Below are 19611 nucleotides of genomic sequence, written 5' to 3' on the forward strand. Positions count from 1 at the left end.
CCCTTCTACTCTTGAAGTTTAGCTATTACTGTAAATATAATAGCTGAGGCTGACACTTTCCCCATCAATTCTCCTCACTCCACCTTAACCCCACCTCTTCTTCAACGCTATTGGTCAGACCGTGGAAAAGCCCATCCTGGTTCGATGCTCCCGGCCAATGAAAGGCTCAACGTCAGATGGAGCCTTCCACAATCCACGCCCATATGCACCACTCACCGTGCATGTCGGGTAATGTAGTTCCGTTGCCATGTATTTAATCAGACAGAAGCACGGCAGCAAACTACAAACTGCACATCCTGGTCGAAGGAGACGTTCACAGACTTCGGTTTGACCCAAGACGAAAATACAGAAGAGAAACTTCTTTTCTATTGTAAATCAAACCGTTTGAGTTACGAGGGCAGTATAATCATGGTATGTAAAAATATATGTATAAATTAATTGTATCCGGTATGATATTGCTAGCTTGAAGTAAACGTCATCCACTGTCACCTACACAGTGATTCATTGATCTAACGTTAATCCTTAAGCTCTTGTTCCCTCGGCTCAGTGGGCCAAGAGGCTGTGATGCTGTTAAGTTTGTCAGTCTTCCCCAACCGGAACATGTTTTTAACGTTATGCGGTTTAAGCCATTTAACTACTCTCACGTTAGCTTGGTAACGCGGCAGTCCGACGGGCGTTAGCCGAGCTAGTTCCCGGGGTTAGTCAACGCGAGTTGACGTCCACGTCGGGAGGTCTGGACGGTTGAGAATGAGACTCCCGCTGAGCTCGCTCCTCAATGCCCCCAAAACCCTCCGGGCCGCGTGGCGCGGCGCGTCCCGGTTTCGGCTCAACACGACGCCGGTTCTGATGTGCACCTCGTCCCTCCAGGGAGACGGCGTTTGCAACGGGAAGCCGCGGCGGTCCGACCCTCAGCTGTTCGAAGCCCAGTTCGACGAGCTGGTGACGGAGCTCGCGGAGAAGGACCTCGCTGACCCCGCGCTCGCGGACGCACTGAGCAGGTTCAGAGAGGCACGTGAGCCGCGTGTTTTTGACAGAGCTAACTTCTGGCAACGTTTAGACCATCTTTTTCTTGCTGTGACGACGTGCCGCCTCCCCCCCTCAGGTGTTGGTGTACAACTCCCCCGGAGGCAAGAGGAACCGAGGACTGTCCGTGATCGCTTCGCTGAGGGACCTCGTGACCCCCGGTGAGCTCACCCAGGACACCGTGCGGCGGGCTCTGCTGGTTGGCTGGTGCGTTGAGTTGGTAAGGACACGTTACACGTGCACGTTAAAGTCTGGCAGCTGGTATTCAACATTTTTCTTATTGCAAATGAATGCCGATAAAATGCTAAAGGCATTGCCTATTCCTGCATTTTTTGATCAACTGTACGTATGAATTAACCAGATCTCTCCACTTGGTGACAAGGTCCTTAATCATGGCCGACACTGTAGTTTGTTTTGAGTCAGTCCCAACACTCAATTTCCAACAGTGCTCCAACTCCATTAATAGTCTTCATTAAATCATTTTAGATGGTCATTTATAAAGGAACCAATCAATATACACCATCCAACAATACTACTTATGTAAGATTTTCCACAATAACTACATTGGGCCTTACAAATAACTTCGTACTTACTATATCATTCTTTTTATTGATTTGGCATCAAGTATAACAACTACCTCTGTGGCTTGCAGCTGCAGGCATTTTTCCTGGTGGCAGATGATATCATGGATGGATCAGTCACTCGGAGAGGACAGCCCTGCTGGTACAAGAAGGTGAGATCCGAAAAAGAGAGACCGTAATGTTGTTGTGTGATATTTCTTTCTGTTAGAAATGATGTGGTGAGTTTTTCAGGTGAATCCTGTCTGTTTGTCTTTTAAGGATGGAATCGGTCTGGATGCCATCAATGATTCGTTTCTCTTGGAGGCGGCAATCTACAGACTGCTTCGCAGACATTGCAGGGATCAGCCGTACTATGTCCACCTACTGGAGCTATTCACTGAGGTACTGCACGCTCCGACGCAGTACACGGGCACACAGATTAATACAGGATTCTTACTGGACCTCTTTTTGTTTCAGACATCTTTCCAGACCGAGCTCGGACAAGCTCTAGACCTCATGACGTCTACCTCTGGTCAGATTGACCTGAACAGATTCACCTTGGAGAGGTAGTGAAGATCCATTTGCAGAGAGGAATTTTGTTTACAAGAGAAAATAGGTGTCATTTTGTTCTCTCTCTTGACTTTCAGGTATAAAGCTATTGTAAAATACAAGACTGCATTCTACTCGTTTTACCTCCCAGTGGCAGCTGCAATGTATATTGTGAGTTTGTTTGTATTCTGCACACATGACAAATAGAAAATAAGAAATGAATGCGGTAGTCCTTCTCGTTACTACCGTGCCTTTGTTCTACAGGCAGGCATACAGAGTGAAGAGGAACACAAAAATGCCAAACACATCTTACTTGAGATGGGAGAGTTCTTTCAAATACAGGTACTTTTTCAGATGCGTTACTTTTACACGTTTTCCAGCTTTCACGCAACGCATTGAACAACATGCCGCCAAGTTCAATAACCGAGAAATGTGGATCATTCGCAGGACGATTACTTGGACTGTTACGGAGATCCTGCTGTGACGGGAAAGATCGGCACAGACATCCAGGACAACAAATGTAGTTGGCTGGTGGTGACAGCGCTGGAAAACATAACTCCTGAGCAAAGAGCAGAGCTCGAGGTGAGACTTCATGAAAATAAAAAATCTTTTATGTTTAAATATGCAGTTGTCTGCATGGATTTTGTCTCGCTTACAGTAAGATGACAGTATAATGTACTTTAAATTTACTTAAACAGATTTCATCCACATTTACCATTTCAAAGACCTCAGCGCGCATGCACTATGATTTAAACATTAAAGATGTGTTGGGGGATCTATTGGCAGCAATGGCATGTAATATAAAAGATCATATTCAGAATTTTTGTATGTAGACAAACAATAATACAATAACAACCTTTTGAGAGTGGGACATTTCCCCCCAAAAATGTATTCTGTAAACGATTTTCCCGGGTTTGACCTCCTGTGTACTTCCTGAATCTCTCAAATCACATAGCTGTACTATAAGTAGAGATGGTCACTAATGCATAATACCCTAACGAGAACTGGCAACCAGTGAAGTGAATGCAAGAGATCGGTGGACGGAGGGTGCGACACCTAGTGGCTGAATGTTATCATTGTTGGTATAACTTTTGTTTCCCCTCGTATTTATTCACCTCTGCTATGCGGTGCCGCCATGTTTCTACAGTAGCCCAGAACAGACAAACTGAACGTTGGCCCGAAAGGTCCATTCACCTCCTAGATTTCCTACACACTGGCCTTCAAATACAAGCAATACTTTAGTAATATGTCTTTGCCGTACATTTGGAATCTGATCATTTTTTAAATTTTACATACCACCGTATAAGTGTGGTTATTTACAAGGTAGTAGCAGAAGTATATGACGTCCCTTTTGAAAGATATTTTTGGGACCTTCCCCCAAACTCTATACTTGGCAAAATCCTCATTCTACATACAAACAAGTATGAATTGCCGCAATGAAGATATTTATTATAAAATAACAGTGAAACTTAATTTAACCTTCACCTCTTCCTCAGGAATGTTATGGCCGCCATGATGATGCCTGTGTAGAAAAGGTCAAAAAACTGTACAACAACCTGCAAATGCCAACATTGTACCACAAATATGAGGAAGACAGCTACCAGCGGTTACAGAAGCTCATTGCTTGTCACGCTAAGAACCTTCCTCACTCCATCTTCCTCAACTTTGCCGAGAAAATCTACAAGAGGAACAAGTAAGAGTAAGAGCGGGAATGGTGGTCGCCTACAGTGTCCGGTGCATCAGGACCCTTTTGACTTTTAACATGATGCAGGGAATAACTTTTCAGTGGTCTTGGTATTTGGGTGCAAATGTCCTCAAACTGCTTTTACCCCATTCCACATTATTGAACCCAGTTCTCTTATGTGCAGTGTTTCCAGTTGTTTTGCAACTGGAAAACACAATGGATGAAAGTATGACACTGAAATGATAGAAAACGCATAGAAAATCCGATTTTTGGAACTGTTTTAATTTTATGAGAATGTCATCAATCAATAGATATAATCTAAAAGGAACATCCATGACGGTAGATGTATCCTGATAGAGGACAGAGGGCCAAACCTCATCAGCTTTCTAATTTCATGTATTTTTATATAGCCGCTGTAAAGTCTGTACTGCGGTGAATGTTATTGCTTCAATAAATAATGTATGAACAGTATTTTTCTCTTTCCTCTTCATGTTTTAGATGTGTGTTTGTTTGTGTGTTGGTTATAAAAAAAAAAGGTGACAAATGTAACACCACTCGTGATGTTAAATATAACCCGGTACGGGAAGATTGGAGAGGGCGAGGCGTTTCCTTCTCACCTATACTTCAGCGCCCTCGCTTCCACCTTCTTTCTCTCATTTTAATCCATCTACATTTACTTTTGTGACGATACATTTTGTGGGGCTGCCACACCATCGCTGTGCAAAATGATCACCACAGACCCGACAAAAATACCCCCAACCTTTGAGCAGAGTCCCGCTGCTGCAGGTGCCTCCAGCAACACATTTCCCCTGATGACTCACACACAGTGTAGCTGTTGCAGCTTCGCTAAATATACTCTTAAGAAGTCCATTCAAAAGCAAAATATGACAGTTTACAGCTTTTCAAATGTTAGAATTTGGTGCTTTCCTTTTATATACTATAGTAAACTGACTAATCAGTCTTCGCGCCAAGATAATGGTCATTCTAACTTTCAAGAAGGTAGATGAATCGATGATCATATCGATAAGATTGGGTTAGTTATCTCTGTAAAATATCAATTCAAGGAATTCCTCACGTGGATTTCTGAGGATTCCAGGGAGAGTCTTCTTTCCAAAACCAACATTTCTGAAGGAGAAAGATTGGATGTGATGATAAAGCAAGTACGGGGTGTGGCTTGGTCTGCGTGTGTGTGTGTGTGTGTGTGTGTGTGTGTGTGTGTGGGCGGGGGGTGGGGGGGTCCTGGATGCTCGCGAGAAGACAGATGCTGAGGCCGTCACCGTGCGGAGATTCACATTCACACGGTGATGCGAGCGAGCCCGACGAGATGGAGACCTTCGTCCATCTTCACCTCAATCTGATCGTGAGTCAAGTCCTCATTTCTTCTCTTTTAAAAAAAAATCGTACCCGCAGCGGCGGCTCGTCGTGGTGAGCGAAACGTTACGCGCTGCGGCGCGCATCCTTCCTAGAAACCCGCAACGCCGCTGTTAACGGTCATATCTCTGACGTCATTTTTCCGCTAAAACGTATTGTGACTATCGGTGTTGACCGGAATCAACATCTTATTCGTAACATTCACTAGGGGCGGATGGGCCTGTGTATCAGGGCGATGCGGTTGGAGCTTCCCCCTCCTCTCCCCCCCTCCCCTCCTCCTCCCATCCTCCCAGTCTCCATCAGCTCCGTGGGATCGATGCACGCAGGGGTTAATGCTGCACACGGGACGGGCCGGGATTACATGTGAAGATATGCCCTTTCTTTTGTGTTATTTCGAGGCTTTGTCGGTTTTGGTGGCATTCCGACACAAAAAAAGGCCCACAGGCGAGCAGTGGAGTGCTTTATATTGCTCAGTGGAGTGAAGGGCACTGTGCAGGAATGAATGAGCAATAGCCCTCGGTAGATGGGCTGTAGATGGGCTCACTCGGTGCTGTTCACTGCGGGATTATTTCATGCTCCAGTTAAACGTTCAGTCGTCACTCGAGGTACAGTGTTGGTTTATTTTCACATTATTTATTTTGATCTAGATTCAGACAGTCTGACTATTGTAAACTCTTGAATATCAGTGAAGATGGACACGACTGATAAGGGTGTTATCAGGCTATGAATTAGCTCATATTTATTCATGTGGGGATTATTCCATGTCGTGTGTGTGTTTGTTTGAATTTTAATATACTGCATCTGAAAACAAAGAAAATATTGGGACAGATGCAGAAAACCTTCTCTTACATATATTTTAAATTCTTAGTTTAACTGTGTGTTTAAGTGTTTTATGAAAGCTGCACAGCATTGCTCAGCACAATATGAAATATGGCAAGCAACTAGCAATTGGTTCATAATCATATACTGTTCTTGCTGTAATTTCCTTGATGATCATTAAGCAGTTTATTTAATAAAGTCAGATTTAAAAAAATGACCATAACAGTTACTCAAGGTGGCGAGTCCAAATGTCTGGTTTTGTTCAAACACCAGTTCAAAACGTGAACTATCATGAAAACCTATGAAAAAACAGCACATCGTCACATTTGAGAAATCAGAATCTCAGAAATTTTGCAATTATAAACATAGAATATTATTTCAATGTCAATTTTAGTTGACAATGTCAATTGTTTTCAGCTTGAATTATTTTGCTTAATTGGTGACGCTTGATAATGTGCCTTTTTTTTTACAGTGCTGTGTGAGACTGTTTGTGTGTTTGTATCACTGCTGTTGGGCTGCGATGAATGAAACACAAAGCCCAAAAGAAATTGCATTTTAATAGAAAGTACATACGATGAGTTTAACTCCCAAGACGTAGTCTAATGTGAAAACATTTCAAGCGCAAGAAAAGGGTTTTTGAAAAGCCGAATTATGCTGGTAGTCGTTATTCACTTTGTCTTCTTTGGTGTTACAGGATCTAGGGACTCACGCCAAGATGTGACAGTCACGACGCATCACAGTTTGGATCTGTCCTGTACAACACTTGTTTCTATAGCAACAGAAATATCAGAGAATCCTAAAAAAAAGTCACATTCCCACAATGCAGTCCTCTAGCTGCTCCTCTCAGCCTCCAAAGCCGCGGCGCTTCGACGTCAGCCGGCGGACCAATTCCATAGCTGCAACAAAGTCTCAAGGTCCTGGTTTCCAGAGGGAGGATAAAAACATGAACACAATCGCCACGTCCTCCCCACGCAGGCCTACTAAAGTCACCCCTGCACCCAATAGGACCAGGGTCGGAGTGCCGCCTCGAGCGCCAGTAACCCAGTCCAGGTTTGGCCCAAAGAAGCAGGGCTCCACATTCTCCAAACCCGCAAAGCCCAAACCCAAGATTGCTCGTGCGTCCGTGGCGACCAAGATTGCGGCAGCAGTCGCTCCGCCTGCGCTCCCCTCGGTTCTCCCTCTCGACCCGAACTGCAACGAGCCGAGCCTCCCGTGTCTGTGCTGCGATGGCCGCTCCCCGCAGGACAACAACAGCATGTTCAACCACAACCACAACAACAACAACACCATCTCTATCAGACAGCAACTGCAGCTACCCCCTCCTCCTGCCCCGCTGCCCCTGAAGCAGGATGGGAAACGGGGCAATGAGCAGCCTCGACCTCCCTCCCAAGGAAAGGCTCAACCGGTGGCCTCTGCCCGCCCTGTGGCCAGTCTGAAAAAAGGAGGCCAGAATGCAAGTGCAAGCGCTGATCTGGACAACAAGAAAAATGTAAAAGTAGAAGAAGACGATGAGGAAGAGAGCAGTGGGGATTTTGATATTGATGATGATGTTGAGGAGGCAGACAACGACGACGATGACGATGATGACACCCTGGTCCCCTCATGCTGTGACTGCCCCCCCTCCCTCCTGGAGTTTTCGCTCTCCTGCTCCACCTCGTCGTCCTCCACTTCCATCAGCTCCTGCTCTGATCTGGAGTCTGACTGTGCGGATCAATCCGCCTCCATCTGCTCTTCTCTCGACCAAGTCGCTCTGTCCCCCAAAGAGCGCTCTCTCCCACAAGCCCCTGAATGCGAGGCTCCTGCGCGTTCACCCCCGTCCCTTCCTCTTAGCCGCAATCCCTTCCTCTTGACATCCCATTCCTCAATCCCCCCTTGCTCCCCAGATGAAGGTTACCCCTCTGCCCTAGACTCGCCTTCTCCTGACTACCTAGGGGCCAAAGGGGATTCTGAGGTCACCAAACAAGGTCTGCTGGACTTTCTAGAATCTGTCGGGGAGTTTGGGAAAATGGAGCGCTTCAGCCAGGTGATCCAAGTGGCTCGTTGGGATCTGGAGGGGGAACAACAATGGGATGTTCTGAGGGATCGGCTCGATCACCTTGATCGCCTGGAGAAGGTTAACCGGGAAGTCAAGTTGGCCTACATCGCCAGACTCCACGAGGAAGGATTTGATCTGGGAGACCTGGAGGAGCAGGATCTCTCAGATGTCATGGATGAAATGGGCAACATCGACATTCCCTGGAAGTTGTATAAAAGTGTCCGAGGAACAATGGGAGACTCTCAGGAGTTTTCAGATGCAGGGGTTGACCTCACTGCTCCGTCAGACTGTGAGGATCCCCTCGTTCTTGATTCCCTCACCCCATCTCCCGTCGAGCCGCCACCCAGGCCCCCCAAACCTCCAGCGCGTCACGCCAGTGTGAGCTCCGATCTCCACACCTACATCAACATCAGTAGAGAGACCACCTCCATGGCTGTGTCTACCTCTCCTACACTGTCTACTTTCTCCCCCAACTCCTCATCCCCCACTTTCACCACTTTTAGGTGTGAGAAACCCCTCCTTCCATCTCCTCCTTCCATCCCTCCTCTTCCCACCTCTAAACCAGCCCCTTACATCACCCTTTATACGACTCCTTCTCCACCCCCATCTATCCCCACCCCGACTCCTCCCATCCCTCCCCCTCGGAAGCGCCATCTTGCCAGAAAGGAGGCGCAGCGGCTCGCTGCTCTCCAAACCGAACAGGAAAAGACCCCCTTTTCCCTTCCTCCTCCTACCACACGTCCCCCACCTCTACCTCCTCCACCAGTTATCTCTATCTCTTCCTCTTCCCCCTCTGCCATACCCACTCCTCCTGCGCTGCCTCCTCCGCCCTCCTTCCATGCACTGGATGTAGAGATTCGGAAGCTATTGATGCTTGCCGGAGTGACCCAAGCTGAGCTCCTCAAACTCAGCCCAGAACTTGGTGTTTGTGTTGGAGGATTAGAGGATGAAGTCGATGGAGATGACGTTACCTCGTCCAGGTCCGGGAACCTACATGAATTCAGACTAAAAGATCAGAATGAGATGAAGGAATGTGGCCCAGAGTTTATGGCCAGAGACCGATGGAGAAGCAGAAACAAGACGGATTCAGATCGAATAGCAGAAAAAGAATGCCAAATGAACGAGGAGAGCTCACCAAGAACAACTTTGTTCACAGAGGCAAGGAGAAGGAAGAGGACCTCCGACCCTTACTACAGCAGTGATTTGTGCAATACACAGGAAACTAAGAATATGAGCTTTGATTCTTTCAGGTATCCTGCAGAATTACTAGATTCTCCTCCCCCTCCTCCTCCTCGCCCCTTACCCCCAATCCCCCCATCGGTGCCGCACCACAAAGTCAGCACTCTCCAGGCCAACTCTGCACAGCCTGAGCGATTTGATTGGCTCATAGCATTCACACCTGACACTGAAGCCCACCCAAAACATCCACCGCTGTCAGTGAGAAAATCTCACGTTGAAAATCAAAAGAAGCTCAGTTCCACAGGGTCATCTCCGGGATTAGCGCCAAAAGTCACAACTTTTAAAGAGCTGCGATACCGCAATAAGAGCACCTTCCTCCAAACAAAGGTGATTACAGATCCAGACCCGGACCCCACAGTCATTACTCCTGATGCAGATATATTGTACAACCTGAGGTGGAGACGAGAGATGGCAGGCGGCGACGGCAACCAATGGGAGTACACCTCTCAGGCTCAGGCCTTCTTTATGCAGCCGCCACCGGCCCTCACCTCAATGGCCGCTTTGAAAGAAATGCTCCAGAGAGCCGATGAGGAGGGGAGACAACCAGAGCTGTGCCCATCACAGAAGATTGGCTGCTCGGCCAGTGACAACAGCCTGTGGACCATCGGCAGAGAGTGGAAGGGTGAAGAAATTAAGCGGGAAGAAAAGCAGGAGAAAGAAGAAAAAGATGAGGAGGAAAAGGTGGCGGTGGAGGTGAGAGGACGAGCTGATGGAGGAGGGACTTTTGAATCAAGAACTACAGGTGAGTGGGAATTGGATGATAATGCAAAGGACAATATATATATATATATATATATATATGCTTGCAGCTTTGTGCGTGCATGGGTGGAAATAAACAAATCTAAGCAACCCAGTGTAATTAGAATGACAGAATAGATCTGGAACGGGCCTAGATTGAAGTACAAAAAGAGATGCACAAATAACATCCTTAAATAGACTATAGAATAGAAAACCAACAGTTGACTCATTTATGGAAATGATAAATGAGTCACAGGCATGATACATGATATGATGGATGAATCTACAACGGATGAACATCAGCTAACAAGACAGTGGAAGCTGCAGAGGGAATATGAGCAATAGAAAGATGGAGGGATGAAGAAGGCTAGGAGAGGAAAAGTAATTATGTGAGGAGAAAGAGGAGGTTGGAAACTTTCCAGACATTTTTTTCTGCATTGGTTATTGTAGCGTGATGTCATCACTGCCTTATTCAATTATTTATCCACCCTAGACCAACGGGGAGAGAGATAACGAAGTGCCCACCCCTCCTCTCCTCCGTCTTTCTACCGTCAACGTCTCTTTTCTTTCTAACCATGTGTTTCTACCTAGTTTCTCTGCGTCCTTAGTGGTTTTGAATCACATCTACTTGAATGCGTATATGCTTTTCTCTTTCTGCCCATCCTGTCTCTCTGCTTCCCCCTCCTTTGCTCCCTGGAGTAACAAAAGATCAAGTTACTTATCTCTTTCAGGGCTGCAGTGTTCTACATTAACATTAAGGCATAGATTGTCAGTGGGTGCATGTTAGATTTGAATTGCTCATAGTCCCCAATAACACTCTGATAAAATTACTTCTCATATTGTAGAAATACCTGTAAATGATTTAACCTATTTCTATGCAACAAAGCCAGAAATAGGTGTGTACACCTTTAAGAGACTGGGGGGAGGGCGTGTCTAAGGACATGGGCCTATTGCTGTTAGCCAGTGTCAGAAAAATAGGAAGTATCATGAGTTTCAGTTCAGAGACAGCTGAAGCCTAAACAAGGTACGGTTTCTTTCTAGCTCGTTTTGTAGCCAACACACTGTCACAGGTAATTGAATCCTGAAAATTTTAGCCACAATCTGTGAATCTCCACAGAGACCGACAATGATTGAGCAGAAACGGACAGAGAAGTCTGATGTCTGTTGACTGACTCAGCATTGAACTGCTGCTGGACAGGGGTGGTGGTGTTGGTGGTGTGAAAGGAGCTACCAGGGTGGAAAACAAAAGAAGGTGATCCAGAAGGGGTGATGTCACTGCAGTAAATTACACAGCACGGTGCGACACTGTTGCTCGATTTCCATAGCTCGAAATATAAGTATCAGATGGGAGTGAAATTAGATGGTGTGAAGAAAGCCCACACTGAAATATGAATAATGTCTGCTATTTAATTTTGGTGACAATATTTCTACTGTTTAGCTACGAGTCAAACCCCCTCAAACGAAAGACTTTGGTTATCGCCCGTCATAACTCCATTGACTCTCATGCACTGTCAATGTGTGACTGTCAATCAACCTGTTGAAATACTACATTACTGCATGATGTTACATGATGATGTTTTCTGCTCATGAATGTGCATTTTTCTCTCGACAGACACTAACATTTTCTGCATCTCTCTCTCTCCTTCCCATTTCTCTGCCACACATGTTTTGGTTGCCTTTGAACTTTGTTTTCCTGGCCTGTCCGTCCCACTCTTTTGTCTCCATCGTCTGCCCTTCGCTCCACTTCGCTCCCTCATGACGCTTTGCTTGTGCGCCCGGCCTCTCAATTGTGACTCCTGCACCTTTTACATTTTTTGGCCTTTTTTTTTTTTTTTTTTACCCTCTCCAATAAGCAGTTTCCTCCCCGCCCCTGTCCCTCGCCCAGTCCTCCCGACCCTATTTCCTGCACCCTGCCCTCCCTCCCTTTCGTCCTGGCTACTGTAACTCCAAGCCCTTTGCCGATCCCAGACCCCACAGCCACGCAGGCAGGGAGTCCTCCGACAAACACTGCAACACACAGTGGGCCCCCGTTGCTGGCTCAGCCTGCACCCGCACAGATGATTCCAGCACTGATATAAACTCTGCCATCAACTATGAATCTCTGGATCATTTGAGTGCGGACTCCCCTTGGGATTATGGCAAGACACGCGGGGACCTTGGATCGGCCTCCGTCTGTCCCTTTGACTCTCTATACTGCAGTGACTCGGCGACCAAGTCCGACACGCCCATTAGTGGGGCCGTGCCGGCTCCGCTTTGCACGACCCCTTATAAGAACGTAGATGTCATGATGACATGTTCAAACTCTGTCAGCGCTTTAGGCTCGCTTTGTTCAGAAAAGCCCAGCAGCAAGGCCAGGACATCTAAGGAGCTTCCCCCTCTTCCTGCATATTACTTGTACCACCCGAAAAACTGCCCCCTGCACAGGGGCGCCCCTCCTCGCCTCTCCCCTATTGGCGCCCTCTCTCCTCCCCTGCGCTCCGGTGCGCTCCCCCCCGGCGTATCAGGCTCCGGCCTCAGCTCCCCGCTTTTCCCCCGCTCGCACACCTTGCCTGCCCTCGCTGCTCCCCTTTACTACCCAAACCTCTACCCTCCCATACCGCCAAGAGCGCCCGCCCTGCCCCCAAAACTCCACCAGGCTCCTCCGCAGTCACGTGTGGCGAGTAAGATCTCTCTCTCTCTCTATTCTCTTCTCTCTCTCTTCATTTATACGCTGTCATCTTGCTTGCATGCATGTCTGTCTGAGTCCTTTTTACTGTCTTTGTTCTCGGTTCTGGATAAAATGTCTCCAAGACTGTTGTTACTTTCTCAACCCCCCCCCCACCCTCCCCGGGGGATTTGCAGATTTGAAAGAACTAGGTAACTGTAGTGGTTGTATCAGAAGGAAGCTCCCTGCAGGTCATCCTTTCAAATCTACAAAAGGCCTTCAGAGGGGTGACAGCTGCGCCTCGAGTTGCTCTCATCAGTCTCTCTTTCCTTGTCTCCCTCTGTCCGTCTTTGTGTTTGTCTCGTCTGGTCTGCTTTCGTTTTTTGCATGCTATGTTGAAAATGGGCAGAAGCATTTCATGCCAGGCGCCACCCGAGGGCAATTTCAAAGTACTTCTGGTCCACTGCATCCTGTTCATTATATGAATGAATTTATATAACTAGTTTATATGAATCGTTTTATATGAATTGTACACCACACCTGCTCTTTGAACGTGTGTCTAAATGGATCTGACCTGTGGCAGCTTACACAATTGTGTCGCCCCCTAGTTCCGTAGTCTTTCCCTTTTGTATGCTTGTATTAAGTATCTTCGAATGTGAGTCACGACTAATGCATGGGATCCTGTTTATCCCTGATGGATGCAGAAAGTTGTCTTCACAAATCCAAATGTTGAAAGCTCACCACAGCCAACCAATATTCATAGAATGACTCCACACGCTGTTTGTTGTCAGTAGCACCATCTGCTTCTATATGCCTACTCCGGTGCTCCTCATTGCTTAATTGCTCCCACTAATAATGCAAAGATTTCAGTTATGTTATTTATGTTTGTGGTGACTCTTTGCTTCTTTTAAATTTCTATATCTGTTTTTTAAACACATTACATAGCAGGTAATGGCCCTTCTCTCTGTCAGCTGTTCGCAGTGTCTCATTCGCTGGCTCTGTGCAGAGGATAGAGGCGTCCTGGATGGGTGAAGATGTGAGGCATCCGGTGAGAGGTCCGGGCCTGTCCTCTCTGTGCCTGCAGGAGAAAAAAGGTGTGCGTCTCACACGTTGGTGCTGGTGTGTGCGCTTGTGTGTCTCTCTCCCTGTTTTTTTTAAAGCTCTTACAGTTTAAGCAAAGACCATTGTTCTTCCCTCCAGCTCTGGTCGGTGCGGTCAGTGTGGCGGTGGAAGCCATCTTGGCCCAGTTCAGTTCTTCCCGGACTGTAGTTCAGAAGGTCAGTTACTGCGAAATTCACGTCACAAGTGGGATTTCAAAATGCCATAATTACTTTTTTTTTCACGAGCAAGAAATGTCACTCAAATGACAAATGTAATATCATTTTGAATTTATTTTTTTATCTTTGTAAATGCTTTTCCTCCCTTTCTTCTTGATCTGACTCTATATATGTTGTTCCGTCTCTCCTCAGTCTCACTCAGTTAACAAGGTACTAGAATATATTTAGATAACCCCATCTAGCCTTGTGAATTTCTTTGTAAACTAACTCCAACCGCCCGACTCATGTCTATTCACAACATACCCACCCCCATCGACCCTCTCTCCAACCTCCCTTTATGTGACCCCCTTTCCTCCTCCTTCCTTGAGTCATTCTCGCTGATCTCTCCCCCTGTCTCTCCCTATCACTGCACATCTTCCCCCTCTCGCTTCCTCTTTTCTCCTCTCCCCTCCCCAGGCTTTGTCAGGAGACGGCACCATAAATCCATCTCTGGGCCGTCTGGTGCTGCAGTGTCTCTGTCCTGCCCTCCACTGCTTGCTGACCGATGGTTTGAAACCTCACCAGAGTGACCTGATTGCAGGCAGGAGGCCAAATTCAGCCTGGGGTCTCGTCCAGGCCTCCACCAGGCCAGGTAGCACTGGATTATTTTGTGGAAAGTAGCATTTATAGACATAAATGATATCATCTATTATTGATTGTGTCTTGTGTTTTTCCCCGGTTGATAATAATAAGCTCTAGATTTTTTGTGCTCATCATTTTCCAAATCATTAGTCAATACTTTTTGATTTTAGTGTCTAATATGCTGAATAAAACAGGAAGCACATATTGATTGGGCTATCGAGCGCCAAGATCGCTGCCATTTTTGGTAGACCTCCGTTGATCTCACTGTCTCTGTCTCTCTCCCTTTCCCTCTCTCCATATATTTTCCTCTTCCTTCTTTCAACATAACTTTCAAGGTCCTAAAACTCAAGCATTGTTCAACCTACAAGTTTGTGTTGGAGAGCTGCCTCAGCTCAGACAGAACAAACACAGATTCAATGCATTTCTGCTTGGTTTACTGAAGTGAGTCATGTCTACGCATCCTTTCTATCCATGAAAATCAGCCATTAAATAATAGAATAATAATATTTTTTCTCACTATATTGTAATTTACTCTGACATATTCTCTTTGGATCCTGAGTTTTCCTGTTGTTTTTTTCTTTCTTATAGTACCAAGCATCTGGATTTCTGGCTATCCCACCTCCAGTCTTGCAGCAGTAAGTTCCCATTACTTCTTTGTCCTTCTTGTTGGCATGGATGTGCTTGACAAGGATCTCTTTCCCTCAGATGTGCTGGAGACGTATTACCGCCCTTCTTCCTTCATGCATCTGTCGCTGACCGCCTGCCAGCCTCTGTTCGAAGAGCTGCTCCTCGTGTTGCAGCCTCTCAGCCTGCTGACGTTCAACCTCGACCTGCTCTTCCAGCACCACCACCTAGAGCCAGATAATCCCACTCCGGAGATCCCCAGTCCACCATGTCAGGATGGCGGATTCCAGCGGCCAACAGAGGGGCCCAAATCCCAAATTGCGAGCTGCAGATATATTGAAAGTCTCTCCGAAGTAGACTTTGGGAGCCAAGAAAATCGGGCAGCCAAAGAGAAATTGTCACCACTGATTAATCCAAAGAACGGAGTACCAGGGGCGTCGACAAATAGCACCGCTGCACCCGCTAAAGCTTCGGTCATTCAGACCAGTCCTCAGCTGCTGTGGGTGCAGGAGAAGGACATTGGAGACTTGCCTCTGCCTGATGTTGAGGAGGACAGCCTCGTTCAGCAGGCAGGACAGGTAGCCCCCCCCCTCACACTCTTGTGGCTTTTCACTGTTTGTAGTCAAATGTGGCGCCTGGGATCCTTTGGCGCTGACATTTCCATTAATCGTAGGTGATGCAGCAGGGATGGGGAGCGGTGATGCGCTGGGGAGGCCGGCTGAGCCAGAACCTGTCTGAGCTGAACCTGAAGAAGGAGGAGCTAAAGACGGACCTCCAGGCCCAAGCAGGGAGCGACTTTGCTGCGGTGGGCAGTGGTGCTCCGGTTCCCTGGGGTTTCGGGCGGCTCTTTGGAGCCTCTAAGAGCCTCAACAGCCCGCCGGGTCACACGCCGCCAGCCAGGTAAGCAAACGCTATGATTTTTCCTTCTGCTCGAGAGAAAAGTTTTGAATTATTGAAGTCACCGCCTGTAGCTCCAGTACCAGTCAAAAGTTTGTCATTGAATGAGAAAATGTGTCCAGACTTTTAACAGTTACTGTACATTAAGAAACTCCAAAGTTACTGATGTACTTGAACGGTAAAGTCCCGCGCTCTTACTCCCGTCCTCTTTGCGTCTGTCTCCGCAGGCGTCCCTCTCAGTGGCTGGCGCCCGGCGTCACCGCGCTTACACGAATGGTGAGCAGCAACTCCACTCCGATGATAAGGACGGGCCGGGAGCCCGAGGGAGAAAGTGAGCCAGAGTCCGAGCAGGAGGTTGACACGTTGGAGATGAAGGACAAACCCAGACCGCTCAGGTACACGAAGTGACGGTTGTGGATTGTGGAGTTATGCGGTTTGTTTGACTGAGACTGAGAAACTGTTGATGTTTTGTGACACGTGTTGTCTGTGGATTATTGTGGCCATGAAGATCTGTGCTGTCTGTCCTCAGGTCCGTACGAACGCTGTGCGATCACTCTGGAGCGGGTTCGGAGCTAACCTTCTGCAAAGGGGAGGAACTGGTGGTGTTGGGAGGAGTCGACCAGGACTGGATTCGCTGTCGTCAGGGAGACAAAGAGGGACTGGTACCTATTGGCTACACCTCCCTCATCATGTGACCGCACTCAATCAACAAAAAATAAATAAATATATATATATTTTAGGCGAGTGTTGAGAGGTTATAGTTAGGCTTCACTACTCTGAAAGGGATATTTCACGCTTTCTCAGTTTGAGTGTGAGTTGAGTGCATAACACCATCTGTTCTGCTTTCTCCTTTATGAACATATGGTAGTTTCCCCCCCCCCATTGCACTCCACCCAATTTGGTAGCATTAAACTAATGGATGTTGGCAGGAGGAGTGCAGCAGACGCTGTGAATTAATGACTCAAGTCAAACTTAAACCGTTTCATACTGCAGAAGAAGACCTTTTGATCTCGGAGTGAAGTATCCCTTTAGAATGTTCTTTTCTGTACGTCTGCCTTCCCCGTCAGCCGCTGATCTGAAAGTGATCGCAAGGCATCTTCTGCCCAATCGGCAACTTGCACACGTGACTGCTTTCAGATCAGAGGCTGCGTGCCGCGAGCAGGCGACATTCGACGACCTGTTGGGAGCCACCTGGATATCTCTCGCTGTCAGCTGGAGAGACTGTCGGCCTGCGGGTTGTCGGGTGGAGAAAGAATGTGAGAGTACTGGGCCGTAGCTCCTGTTGCATACTGCGTAGTAATGTAGTGAATTGTAGCTGTGTAGACCTGTGTTCTATTGACATTCATCCCGATTGACCTCTGACCTTTATCGCCTGGTTCATGTGTGTTTGACATGTTAACAAATTTGACTGTATAAATATACATACAAAATATATATATATATATAGAGGTATATACATGAGATTGATATTACCAAGATAGATAGAAAGATGGATGAACAAGAGAAAGTGGATAGTAAAACACAAGTGACAGCTTGAGGCCGCATTGAGGATGTGGATGATTAAAAAAATGAATTAATTAATTCTAAATCCTTCAATCCACAACTTCCCACACACATTAAGTGGTTGTCATACATGCAAAAAAAAAAGTGTTTCAGTATGAAATTTAAAATCTTTCCTCCTGTTTGCGTCATGTAATGCAATTGTCTTGACATCATATTCATACATTCATTAGACTTATTCTCATAACCTCAACACTGTACGCATTGTAATGTGCCATGAATGCTCTGAATGAATGACAGAAAATATAGATCTACCCATCCATCCCTCCCACACAGCTACAGAAGATAATGTCCATATTATGTTGATGATATTGTCTCTCAATTTGTCCCAATTTGTCCAAAACCTCAAGGGGCCCTATACACCACACCAAACTACGCTCAACTCTTGTTCAACTACATCTGACCTTAAACGTAATGAAGTGAGAAAATCCCAGAGGTGTTTATGATGTCTTCATAAACGTCCACAGGGTTGTTGGCTGGTTCTTCACTTCATAACTCAGCTGTTGTATTTATCTCAACCCTTCCCGCCATGTTTGCTCATCATAATCATTGATATTAATGATAGTGGTAGAAGTGGTAGTGGTGAAAGTGATACGTTGATTCTAACCACATTGCATTATGTCATATAATTATTAGTTATTCTCTAGATTGTGTATAATAACTATGCATATGGTTAAATGTACAACTAACAGTCTTTGTTTTGATTTGACGTTGACCCACAAAGCCTAAAACAATAGCTAAGATTGTTAAAGGTAATAATAAAGAGACATATTTTGGCTGGTATAGAAAGGCTGACACTGAAGGACCTCCATTTAACCAGGCAGGAAAGTTTCTTTGCTGTTGATTAATCAGGGAAAGCTCAGTTTTCTTCAAAGTTTCCTCGTTTCATTGTGTCAATGCCATGTAGCGTGACGTTACGGTCACTATGGCAACTGTCCAGTAGCATTAATTGAACCAGTGCTCATATCCTATGATCACAATAAAAATGGAAAACAGCTGGATGTTTACAAGAAATAATGTCTCGAGAAAGATGAAATATCGGTCGACACACTGAATCGTGTTTATATTTTTTGATTTGTTTACTTGTGAAATTCTGGTCTAAATGGATTTGTACCAATGCTGTTTGGATTTTATTTATTGGATGTACAACTTATTGATCTTGAAGTTTCTGAAAGGAAAAGCTCTATCTGACCCATCTAGTGTCTCTCTATCTATCTGGGTTGTGTGTGTGTGTGTGTGTGTTTTGAGAGAGAGTGCACATGGCAGCGTATTTGGCAGTGGAAGCAGAGATATGATTGAACACTTCGGTGTGTCTGCACAACCCGCACTTTCACTGTGTGCGTGTATGTGTGTAGGGGTGTGCATGTGTGTGCCGCTTGCGTGTAACAATGAGAAGTGTGCCTCCCTCTTCTTTCTGTCTCTGGTGTCATGTAGCCTGTCGACATCTCCGTGTCCTACTATTGCATATAGTTCAGTGCCCCTCTAGTGTCAGTCACTGTCAAACTCCTGCATGTGCTTGTTTGTAAATACACCAAATAAAATGATCAGTATAAACCAAACCCGGGTCACTGTTGGAGTCATATTTTAACCATCAAGAGTTTATATTTTAAAACATCAAGGAAGGTAGGAGATACTTCACTTGTGAATATTTATGTGTCAGATTGCAAAAATGTCAATACTGAAACCCAACTACACACCTCTTTTCCCCGTTTACATTCATATGGGAGATTTCTATCACAAAAGAAATTCCAGGATGCACTTGGCTGTTGTGAAGGGCAGAACGAGGAAAATAGATCTCCGAAATGAGCTGCGGCCCTCCCCCATCTTGTAAGCGTGTTCCTTTGATTGCGTCCTCCATTGTGGGTCATCATGGAGGACAACACAGTGTGATATATACAATCTAATACCACTAGATAGCACTGTTAGCTCAACCTGATTAAAATCACTGCAGTAACATCCCAAAACCCACA

General features: G+C 46.2%; 2 protein-coding genes across 7 annotated transcripts; both read left to right on the plus strand.

Annotated features, from left to right (window-relative positions):
* The first annotated feature begins 198 nt into the window (after positions 1-198).
* On the plus strand, positions 199-4287 carry fdps (farnesyl diphosphate synthase (farnesyl pyrophosphate synthetase, dimethylallyltranstransferase, geranyltranstransferase)). 2 transcript variants are annotated; one of them, XM_040164783.2, is made up of 10 exons: positions 199-411; positions 868-1008; positions 1103-1243; positions 1676-1756; positions 1863-1985; positions 2061-2149; positions 2231-2303; positions 2397-2474; positions 2580-2714; positions 3629-4287. In XM_040164783.2, the coding sequence occupies exons 1-10, from the start codon at positions 409-411 to the stop codon at positions 3827-3829; spliced, it is 1065 nt and encodes a 354-aa protein (XP_040020717.1). In that variant the 5' UTR covers positions 199-408; the 3' UTR covers positions 3830-4287. The 2 variants fall into 2 exon arrangements, with proteins under 2 accessions (XP_040020717.1, XP_040020716.2); XM_040164782.2 differs by lacking the exon at positions 199-411 and having other exon boundaries at positions 619-1008.
* A 710-nt stretch (positions 4288-4997) lies between these two features.
* Positions 4998-19200, plus strand: rusc1 (RUN and SH3 domain containing 1). 5 transcript variants are annotated; one of them, XM_078094821.1, is made up of 13 exons: positions 4998-5176; positions 6701-10022; positions 11875-12678; positions 13634-13756; positions 13863-13939; positions 14132-14149; positions 14396-14570; positions 14896-15001; positions 15149-15195; positions 15266-15762; positions 15858-16084; positions 16309-16476; positions 16611-19200. In XM_078094821.1, the coding sequence occupies exons 2-13, from the start codon at positions 6827-6829 to the stop codon at positions 16774-16776; spliced, it is 5604 nt and encodes a 1867-aa protein (XP_077950947.1). In that variant the 5' UTR covers positions 4998-5176; positions 6701-6826; the 3' UTR covers positions 16777-19200. The 5 variants fall into 5 exon arrangements, with proteins under 5 accessions (XP_077950947.1, XP_077950949.1, XP_077950950.1 ...); XM_078094822.1 differs by lacking the exon at positions 4998-5176 and adding an exon at positions 5573-5792; XM_078094823.1 differs by lacking the exon at positions 14132-14149.
* The last annotated feature ends 411 nt before the right edge of the window (positions 19201-19611 follow it).

The sequence above is a fragment of the Gasterosteus aculeatus genome, chromosome 20 (genome assembly GCF_964276395.1).
Source record: "Gasterosteus aculeatus chromosome 20, fGasAcu3.hap1.1, whole genome shotgun sequence".
In the NCBI taxonomy this organism is placed as follows: Eukaryota; Metazoa; Chordata; class Actinopteri; order Perciformes; family Gasterosteidae; genus Gasterosteus; species Gasterosteus aculeatus.